Below are 11,304 nucleotides of genomic sequence, written 5' to 3'. Positions count from 1 at the left end.
TGAACAGTGCCCTCTGTAGACAGTGGCATCTGTAGAGTACCATATAGTGACCCTGTAGTTGGTGTCGCACACAGTGCCATCTGTAGATAGTGCCCCCTGAGACTCCAGACCTCTGATAAGGCCTCAGAACACACCCTTACCATAAGTAATCGGTTTTATGGAACCAGTAATGCCATATATACGGACCTGACAATAGAGGGTAATCGTTAAAGGGAAACCAACCTAACTTATCACTATAATAATACAGTCTAGTCTTCCCTGTTATCAGCCATTCCTAGCTTGGATCACTGACATGAAGTTCCCCTATGATCACTTCCTTATCTCTTCTATGTCAAGTTCTGTAAAACATTTCCATACATCTTTGGGCGAGTGATATTAGAAGACCCGTCTGCTAGCTGCACTTTTTACTTGTGGAGTAATATACAAAGTGCTGAGCTACAACTAGGAAACGCCGAAACAATACATGAGACAGGAAAGGAAACAAAAAGCATTTCTGCAAGATGACTCATGTAGGTCGGTTCGCGGTTCTACCAGCAGATGGCGCTGCCCGGGGAGGACGAGCTCCCCTGCACAAGGAGGAAGCGGTGTACAGTGCAGTATACAGAGCAGGGTGTAGGTAGGAAGTGCCGGGCTGGAGGAGCAGTGACAGCACGTAGATCACACACATCATGTCTGTGAACCTCAGTAAGAATGGAGCTGCCCTGCAGGCCGCCTACAATGATGTGGTGGACGGGAAGACTAAGACTGACTGGTGAGTGTGCGGCCATCAATCAATGGATGGAGGAGGTGTGGGCAGGTTGCAACACTACAGCCCACTGTAACTGCACATAGCTCTATGGTGTCTGTATAGTGAGTCAGCCTGTTGTAGAACTACACAGCTCAGCATGCCCCACCTAGTGGCGAGACATGCTTGGGGTTGTAGCTCCACAACAGAGGAAGTCCCATGTTGGTCACTAGATTGGTATTCTTGCTGCCAGCATTGTCATAGAGTAGTGGTCTCCAGCCTGTGGCTCTTTGAGGAACTACAACCCCCAGCATGCTCTGACAGCTGCAGGAAAATAGTTCGAATTGTCGGCTGATCTCTGCAGGTCCGGCTCCTGAAGTCCCTACAAGGTCAGCCGTTATTACCAGGGCATGCTGCTGGCAGCCGCACATAGGGGGAAGGTAAGGTGCCCACTCAAATGAATGGGCGACCACGTAATTCATGGTCACATTGATTCGCCCAGATCGTGAACCGTTCCTTAGTGTATCTCCACTCTGTGTAATAAGTGGGGGGTCAGTGTGCCCTTTTAGTATACATTTAGAGAACATCCCTGTACATGTGTCCATCCTGTCCGATATTTGGGATCCTTCAATGATGCCGGATTGTCAGAATTTTACTGTTCATTACAAAGCTCCGCATGCAGAACTAGCCAAATGCAAGCCAAAATCCTTTAATCCGGCATCTGATGGTCCAGCACTTGTTTTGGCCACAGAACTGCAAAATAATCCTTAGGGTATATGCACATGAGAAGTGGCTTTTACGGCTGAAATGACAGACTGTTTTCAGGAGAAAACAGCTGCCTCGTTTCAGCCGTAATTCCTCCTCCTCGCATTTTGCGAGGCTTCTCTGACAGCCGTAAATTTTGAGCTGCTCTTCATTGACTTCAATGAAGAACAGCTCAAATTACGTTGCAAAGAAGTGTCCTGCACTTCTTTTGACGAGGCAGTCATTTTACGCGTCGTCGTCGTTTGACAGCTGTCAAACGACGACGCGTAAATGACAGGTCGTCTGCACAATACGTCGGCAAACCCATTCAAATGAATGGGCAGATGTTTGCCGACGTATTGTAGCCCTATTTTCAGGCGTAAAACGAGGCATAATACGCCTCGTTTACGCCTGAAAATAGGTCGTGTGAACCCAGCCTTATAAACAGCTGAGCTGTTTTTTTGTTTTTTGTTTTTTTTTGCTCTTTACCTTTACTAGTAAGTTTTATATACTTTTCTATGACCATTTGATAATCCGCCACCATTAAAGGGGTATTCCCACCTTAGACATTTACGGCCTATCCACGAGATGTTCCGTAAATCTCTATAACAGTTGATTGCCTATTTCTGGAAATTCCATAGGAATGAATGGAAAGACCTGTGCACATGCGTGGCCGCCTCAATTTTCCGCCTTGATGTGGCAGCCGCCTCACCAGGAAGGGACAGGGGTCTGGTGACACGTGCAGGTTCTTGAGCCGGGGTCCCACATCTATCAGATATTTAGGAAATGTCCTGTGGATATGCCATAAATGTCGAAGGTTGGAATACCCCTTTAATTTTTACTGAAGTAACCCACAGGTTTTCACATGCAGTTTTGTAGTTTAGAATGGAATAACCTGCGCAATACCCTAAAAACTGCGCATATTTCAATCGCATTGTATAAATGAGATCCTGTTTGTAGCCTTGTACTGCCTGGCTACATAAACAGCGGAAAATAAAATCACGGCATTATCCATTTTGTACCATATTACATATGTATACTCTCCTAGAAGCATTACCTCACGGAGACGCCATACGGAGGCATATAGAGTGCCTGCTGGTCCAGTTTCCCGTGCCCGGGGGAAGCTGTGGGTGGCCGCACTTTTCTATGAAGCAACCGGGGCAGAGGAAATGTATAACCTGGAGCCAGTGCAATGGATAGTCGACCATTTAATGCTTGGTCACGCCAAAAACTTCCATATGTTCTTTGCTCCAGGTAATAGAGGGGGGGTCCCAGGCATCTCTGTGACGTATATAATCCGTAATAGGTCACATAGACGCGGCTGATCCAACTTGCAGGTGATGTCGTGCGTCGTTGTGCGACAATATAGATGTTCACCTCCCGTAGAGATAAATAGGAGTGTGTGTGTCGTGTCAGAGCTGCGGTGTATCATTGTCGCATTATGTCGCACGTCGGATGCGTTTGTCGCAGTCTATATATAGCAGCGTGTATACATTCGGGCTCGCTTGTGATGAATCCATACATTTGGACATCATAAGATTTTCTGATTCATTCCCAGCATACCCGTGTGAGCGGCTTAGTCACCTTGAAATTACAAATCATTTCCCATAATCTCCCCGTTAAAAAAAAAATGACTGGGATGGTAAGAGCGTGATACGTCAAACTATGAGCCCGGAACACGTAGACGCGCCAAAAATGCAACATGGCGGTCACAGGTGGAGTGCGGCACATTTGTAAGAATTTTAACACTTCGCTTTTGAAAGGGGCGCGGGTTGTTGTCCGCTGTTGTGTGACATAATTGTCAGTGTCTACAGCTGGAAATGTGTCTGGTATAATTCAGGGACGGGTCCGAGTCGCCCCCCGCGACATTACTACTGAACTTCCGCTACTGTGTCTCACTTAGGCCGGATTCACACGAGCGTATGGGTTTTGCGCACGCAAAAAACGCAGAGTTTTGCATGCGCAAAAGGCACTTAACAGCTCCGTGTGTCAGCCCTGTATGATGCGCGGCTGCGTGATTTTCGCGCAGCCGCCATCATGATGACACTCTGTATGTTTGTAAACAGGAAAGCTTCCGTGTGGTGCGCGTGATTTTCACGCACCCATTGACTTCAATGGGTGCGTGATGCGTGAAATAAGCACAAGTATAGGACCTGTCGTGAGTTTTTCGCAGCGGACTCACGCTGCGTAAAAATCACTGACAGTCTGCACGGCCCCTTAGACTAATCTAGATCCGTGCGACGCGCGTGAAAATTACGTTAGTCTGAATAAGCCCTTATATAGATAAGAATCCGTCTGTGACTCTTTTTATGTATTCTGATTTAAGGGAGAAGATATTCTTGTTTAAACTTCAGAATCCGGCCCAGAACCAAACCCCAAGCTTTGCGTCGCACCCGTATAATTACACATTAGCAGCGGATTGCTGGATGATGTCACCTGACTGAACTGCACGCTGCTCTCTTAAAGGGACACTACACCTAGAAATGAATAAGTAAAATGAATGTAGAAAACAAAGACATTTACCGCTTTGTCCGTTTCTAAGGTCAGGTCCAGATGTAGCAGATTTTTCGATTCTGCAGCGGATTTCACCCCAAATACTTGTACTACGAATTGCTGCGGAATTCGCAATGCAAATCTGCAGCGAATACTCCCCGTCTGGACTCGGCCTAACCCCTTACACACGGCATCCCATGTGGTCAGAACTTCATATTCCTCCACTTTATTAGGCACCATTCACACTGTATGGCTTTCATGAAGATTCTCATGCTGAAATCCGCATGAAATTTGCCTCTGAGCATACGTTGGGGAAACTCCACTCAGATTTGAAATCTACATCACAGAAAAATAATGTCCGTTACTGACGCAATGAATAGGGTGAATCAACGTGCGGCTCCTTGGCACATCAAACTTGGATAAGCCTCTGATTTTTTCCACGGATCCTGTAGTAACCGAAGTGTTGGATTTGCCTATTGCAAATCTGCCCCATGTGAACACCGTCTAAGTGTAAGTCCACACAGGTCGGATCTGCTGTGGATTATTTCCGCAGCAATCCACAAGCAAAATCTGCGGATCCTGCTATGGAAGCTGAGAATAATCCCGATAAAAAAACTTATTGGCTTGAAACCAGCACTTGCAAAATGTTTCTGCAGATCCGCTGGTAATACCCAAAACGACATTATTTGCAGATTTGATTGGATATTTTTTATTTTGCAACTGAATTGACAGGCTGTGGACTAAAAGGGGTTTTCCCAGAATCATAAATTATCCCCTATCCACAGAATAGGGGATCATTTTCTGATTGTTGGGACCCCCAGCGATTATGAGAATGTTGGTCCGAACCCCCGTTCGTTTTCACTGCTCGTTCGCAGTATTGAGAACATTGAATGGAGTGGCAGTCGAGCGTGCACTTTGCTGATCCATCCAAGGTCTATGGGAGTGACGGAAACAGCCGCGTGCTGTACTGCGATCGAGCAGTGAGTAGGAACCCTTGTTCCCATGATTGGTGGGTCCCCAGCGATCAGAAAATATTCACCTATCCTGTGGATAGGTGATAAATTATTATTCTGGTATAACCCCTTTAAAAAATCGGCACTGCAGGTCAATTTCTGCGCTGTAAAAGTCAGCATCATATGGATGAGATTTTACATATACTTGTCCGCTACTTGCATCCTGCGCAAATCTGCTACGTTTCTGACCTGTTTGGATTTACCCTAATAGGGCATGTGAAAATGTGGCACACGGAGGTAAAATAAGGGGTCACAGCCACAAGCAGAGCTATTGTGGTATCCAAATATACTGTAGTGCTTCTGGGGGGGGGGGGGGAGGGCAGTGGACTGGCTCTTTTGCGGGGGCACTTGTTGTGATCACTTCATGCTGTTTGAGGAAGTAATGTTTCTTTAAGGTAGGAAATAGCATTGTGTAGGAAGTGACTGACTGTTAACCCTCTGCACAATAAGCTCCGCAGCCCTGTATTGTAATCCAGTGACACAGGGCCATGCCCCCTGGTGAGTGCGGTAAATCAGGGCTGAGAGGTCGGTGGCCACATTGGAACTTTGTTATTGTCTCAGTGTGGGAAATCCTTTATGCTTTTATAGGGGACAATGTTGCGGGATTGAGTGGTTTTCTGTTCAATAGGAGATGTGCTGATCATACCAATGAGTAAAATGGAAAGCAGTTTTGCAAAAGTTTGGGCACCCCTTATCAAATGACATACACTACCGTTCAAAAGTTTAGGGTCACTTAGAAATGTCCTTATTTTTTAAAGAAAAGCACAGTTTTTTTCAATAAAATTAACATTAAATTAATCAGAAATACACTCTATACATTGTTAATGGGCTAAATGACTATTCTAGCGGCAAACGTCTAGTTTTTAATGCAATATCTACATAGGTGTATAGAGGCCCATTTCCAGCAACCATCACTCCAGTGTTCTAATGGTACATTGTGTTTGCTAACTGTGTTAGAAGGCTAATGGATGATTAGAAAACCCTTGAAAACCCTTGTGCAATTATGTTAGCACCGCTGTAAACAGTTTAGCTGTTTAGAGGAGCTATAAAACTGACCTTCCTTTGAGCTAGTTGAGAATCTGAAGCATTACATTTGTGGGTTCGATTAAACTCTCAAAAAGGCTAGAAAAAGAGAGCTTTCATGTGAAACTCGACAGTCTGTTCTTAGAAATGAAGGCTATTCCATGCGAGAAATTGCCAAGAAACTGAAGATTTCCTACAACGCTGTGTACTACTCCCTTCAGAGGACAGCACACACAGGCTCTAACCAGAGTAGAAAGAGAAGTGGGAGGCCCCGCTGCACAACTGAGCAACAAGACAAGTACATTAGAGTCTCTAGTTTGAGAAATAGACTCCTCACAGCTCCTCAACTGGCAGCTTCATTAAATAGTACCCGCAAAACGCCAGTGTCAACGTCTACAGTGAAGAGGCGACTCCGGGATGCTGGCCTTCAGGGCAGAGTGGCAAAGAAAAAGCCATATCTGAGACTGGCTAATAAAAGGAAAAGATTAATATAGGAAAAAGCACACAGACATTGGACAGAGGAAGATTGGAAAGAAGTGTTATGGACAGACGAATCGAAGTTTGAGGTGTTTCAATCACACAGAAGAACATTTGTGAGACGCAGAACTGAAAAGATGCTGGAAGAGTGCCTGACGCCATCTGTCAAGCATGGTGGAGGTAATGTGATGGTCTGAGGTTACTTTGGTGCTGGTAAAGTGGGAGATTTGTACAAGGTAAAAGGGATTTTGAATAAGGAAGGTTATCACTCCATTTTGCAACGCCATGCCATACCCTGTGGACAGCGCTTGATTGGAGCCAATTTCATCCTACAACAGGACAATGACCCAAAGCACACCTCCAAATTATGCATGAACTATTTAGGGAAGAAGCAGGCAGCTGGTATTCTATCTATAATGGAGTGGCCAGCGCAGTCACCAGATCTCAACCCCATAGAGCTGTTGTGGGAGCAGCTTGACCGTATGGTACGCAAGAAGTGCCCATCAAGCCAATCCAACTTGTGGGAGGGGCTTCTGGAAGCATGGGGTGAAATTTCTCCCGATTACCTCAGCAAATTAACAGCTAGAATGCCAAAGGCCTGCAATGCTGTAATTGCTGCAAATGGAGCATTCTTTGACGAAAGCAAAGTTTGAAGGAGAAAATTATTATTTGAAATAAAAATCATTATTTCTAACCTTGTCAATGTCTTGACTATATTTTCTAGTCATTTTGCAACTCATTTGATAAATATAAGTGTCAGTTTTCATGGAAGACACAAAATTGTCTGGATGACCCCAAACTTTTGAACGGTAGTGTATTTTTGTTTATTTTCTAAATGAAATGAACACAATCTGGGCTGGAATAAATTTACCTGCTGAATTTTTCATAGTGGAAAAATGAAACTAAAAATTTTGGGATTCTGCCAGTCAATTCGTAGTAGCGACATCTTTGGCAGAAGTCACAACCTCCAAACTGTTCTTGTAGTTAGCGAAGTCGGTTATTTTTCGTATATTTTTTTTTTTACTCTGTTGCAGAACGCTTCTATATTCTTTGGCCGTCTTGCCTGCGTGATGATATGACACATCCTCCCATAGTTCTGGTGCCAGCTCCAGATCTTTTAGCTACAGTGGGCACATATATATAATGTATGTAGGGTGCTGTAGCTGCAAGCATTGAGGTGGAGGGCGGGGGGTCTGCAGAGGGGTAACAACCACTGCAAAGATCTCCAAAGGACTTGGTGTGACCCTATATAACGTAGTCACATATTCTTTCATTTATACGCTATAGTCTCGATTTAACAATATTGTATAATTTTGTGTCTACAGTTCCTAGGCACACCTATGTGTCCATGATTAAAGACTACAGGGATCATGACTGCAGGATCAGACTACAAAGGGTTTGTTTGTAGTCTGTGTCCATGGAGACACATAGGCCTGCATTGGAGCGCTATGCAAAAAAACTGTAGGAATCTAGTATGTTTTCAAACAAGACTATTAGTGAAGTTTCTATTTGCAAAGGTGCACTGTGTAAAGGTACGTCCACACGGGTCGGATCTCACCTTCCCTGGCACACCCATTGCAATGCATCCCTGGTCCACTAGCTGCAGCGGTCACATGGCGACACGTCACCACTGGTGGCCAGGTCTACAGAGACCAGCCGGGTGACCAGGAATGCGTTGCCACAGGCACACCCAGGCAGGTCAGTATAGCGTTTCTTTCATCTCAAACTATGTAAATGGTTTTTTTTTCCCGGATTTGCAGATTTTGCTGCGGATCCGCAGGAGAATCCGCAACACAGATTTGCTTGTGGATCCCCCCCCCCCCCCCCCTTGAAGTCAATTGGGAAAATTTGCAACAAATTCTTGCTCTTTCTGTAGCAGAAATTGAAATGCTGCAAATCAATTTCCATGTGGAAAATTTGTGGAAACTAACGCGTGGACGAGATTTGTGTCTGCTACGGTTTATCACTGCAGATTTTACGTACTCCAATACGGATGGAAAATCCGTAGCAATTCCGCTATGTGTGAACGTAGCCTAATACTGGAGTAGTGACTGCTGCGTGACTTCCTGCAGCCAACCCTGGTGATATCAGCTGATAGGTTGGATTTCAACTTCTAGACCCACGGTGATGGGCAGCTGCCTCTTGAGAAGGGATAACCCCTTTATTTAGGCTGATATAACGTTACTCGCTGTTCTTACATATTTATTAGAATGTGACCACAGTAAGATTGGGATTGATATTTTTTAATCAAGTCTTGTAAGTAAACGCGGGAGCTTCTAGTTGTATAGATGCTGACGAGGTACAGACTACCTCTACTACAGGTGGCCATACACATTAGATGTATGTCGGCCAAACCCGCCGATTTCGGTGTATGGCAGTGTCTCGACCTTTCCGGACAGCAGATGTCGGGAGAGAGAAGGGTCGGGCCTGTTGTATTCCAACGTGCCAGATCCTTTTATTTGCAAGGAGATAAGCCGCTGCCAGAGGAGCCTGGCAGCGGCTTTCTCCCTTTCCCAGTTTGAGAACGCATGCATGTTCGGCCAAGCGTGCGTGTGTATGTGGGGTGGGGGGGGGGTTCAAGGGTCGGGAGGAATAGATGTTTAGCCGATAGCTATCGGGAACGTATGGCCAGCCTTGCAAGACCAGGTTATTGTCTTCTGCTGAGTCGTTTGCCCGAATGTGCTGATAATCTGCTGACTCTTCGGAGTCATGATTACTAGAACACTTGTTTAACGAATATTTCTATACTGAATAGGGCTAACCTGATGTTTTTATTGCAGGGCTCTCTTCACATACGAAGGCAACAGCAATGACATCAGACTGGTGGGGACTGGAGGTGTGTGGTTTGTGACTAGAGGCAGGAAACCTCCGCGTATATGACGTTTAAAGCCATTACTCTAACCGCGTTCTATGACCATTCTGACTGAAAATCTTTGTGCTTCATCTGACATACACCGCAGTCTCCCTATTGTGACCTCCTTGTTACAACCCTCCTCTTCTGTCTGTGACTTTCCATCATTCATCTCTCTTCTCACAGATGGAGGCCTGGAAGAGCTTGTGGATGACCTGAGCAGCGGTAAAGTGATGTACGCCTTCTGTCGAGTGCAGGACCCCAACTCTGGTCTCCCTAAATATGTCCTTATTAACTGGGTAAGGAAATCGTTCTTTTCTATAAGGCTCTTCCCTATTCATTGCCTCTTCTCCCGCTCACGTCATGTGTTCTTTCTCCTCCAGACAGGGGAAGGGGTAAATGATTCCAGGAAAGGGGCTTGTGCCAATCACGTCAGTACAATGGCGAACTTTCTAAAGGTAACAATTCTATGACTATGTCCATATCTTCTCCCAGAAGCCTGTGACTTCCTTCACATAGCTGTCTAAAGATGCCCAAATTTACTCAGTCGATGACATTTTGTAATATTTTCTCATTATTGGTCATTGAATAATATAAACGTTCACATTTTTATATATCAGTCCGTTGTGCTCATCACCTCATCTTTCTATAGCTCTAATATTACATATTATTTTGTCACAGAGTCATCCAGTCTTCAGAGGCAGGAACATTTCCTTCATTCTCTTCCCGTTTTGTAATACACTGAATTCAATGCATTGCCTGACCTATGTCCGTCTGGGGGTGAAAAGATAGGAAAATCAATAGTGTTCTAATGCAATACAATACATGGAGATCCGCTTTAACTTAATGCAAAATGACATGTATGTCATCAGGGGGATATTTTTTGCGTTATGCTGTACACGATTGTCATCGTTGATTGTGTGGGCACCGCTGCTGAGCATGTGATTGACAGTGTGGATGTGATTGACAGCAACACCTGGGATCGGAGAAAACTCTGATCCAGTCCATTGAACCCTTGATTCATGACGTTTAGTCATGATCGCGGTCATGAGGGGAGGTGGCGTCCTCCGTCCTATCCCTGTGAGGCCCAGGCTAGGCTGACTGGATAATACTGACAGCCCTGGGCTTAAGAAAGTCCCCCAGGGCTGTCTAGTATTAGTGTCTGTTAGGGCATACCTTAGGTAAAAGTCCCCTAATGCGACTAAAAAAAAAGAACAATAAAAAAAATTGCACTTCAACACCAAGAAATACAATAAACGCTATTTTATTTTAAACCCGTTTTATTTAAGAAGTCACAGAACCATTAAAATAATTACATATTGAGTATCCTCACACTCATTTTGACCTGTAAATAAAGTTATTCTCTCTATAACTGTATTGGTGAACGTCATAAAAATCATAGAATTTATTGTGCATTTTGCCATTATAAACAAAAATTCATAGGTATTAAACGCTACTACATATGTACCCAAAACTGATGCCTTAAAATATACAGCTAGACCCACAAAAAGCAAGGCCTAAAATACCTACGTAGCCTTAAACCCTTAAAGAAGTTCTGTCACCAGATTCTCAAATCCCTATCTCCTATTGCATGTGATCGGCGCTGCAATGTAGAACAGTAACGTGTTTTTGTTTTTTTTTGCAAAAACGTTAATTTTTGGCCAAGTTATGAACTATTTTATATGCAAATGAGCTTTGAAATGGACAACTGGGCGTGTATTGTGTTCTTAACTGGGAGTGTTTACTTGTTTTACTAGCTGGGTGTTGTGAATAGAAGTGTATGATGCTGACGAATCAGTGACCAATCAGCATCATGCACTTCTCTCCATTCATTTACACAGCAGCATCACGTTCTTACTAGAACGATGTGCAGCCACATACACAAGTGTCCTGATAATGAATACACATGACCTCCAGCCTGGACGTCATGTGTATTCAGAATCCTGACACTTCTGAATCTTTTCTGTGAGATTTCCAGC

At 44.5% G+C, this 11,304-nt stretch overlaps 1 protein-coding gene across 4 annotated transcripts in view; it reads left to right on the top strand.

The window, feature by feature from the left end:
* Positions 1-580: 580 nt before the first annotated feature.
* Positions 581-11,304, top strand: part of DBNL (drebrin like) — a 31,058-nt gene continuing 20,334 nt past the window's right edge. For all 4 annotated transcript variants that reach the window (XM_075858672.1, XM_075858671.1, XM_075858670.1 and 1 more), the window contains exons 1-4: positions 581-751; positions 9,255-9,310; positions 9,512-9,624; positions 9,709-9,783. In XM_075858672.1, the coding sequence (XP_075714787.1) occupies positions 669-751; positions 9,255-9,310; positions 9,512-9,624; positions 9,709-9,783 (327 nt within the window). In that variant the 5' untranslated portion in view covers positions 581-668. The remainder of the gene's footprint in view (positions 752-9,254; positions 9,311-9,511; positions 9,625-9,708; positions 9,784-11,304) is intronic.

The sequence above is a fragment of the Rhinoderma darwinii genome, chromosome 3, assembly GCF_050947455.1.
Source record: "Rhinoderma darwinii isolate aRhiDar2 chromosome 3, aRhiDar2.hap1, whole genome shotgun sequence".
NCBI classification, from domain to species: domain Eukaryota; kingdom Metazoa; phylum Chordata; class Amphibia; order Anura; family Rhinodermatidae; genus Rhinoderma; species Rhinoderma darwinii.
The sequence above is the reverse complement of the archived record's forward strand: the minus strand, read 5'-3'. Positions and strand labels throughout refer to the sequence as shown.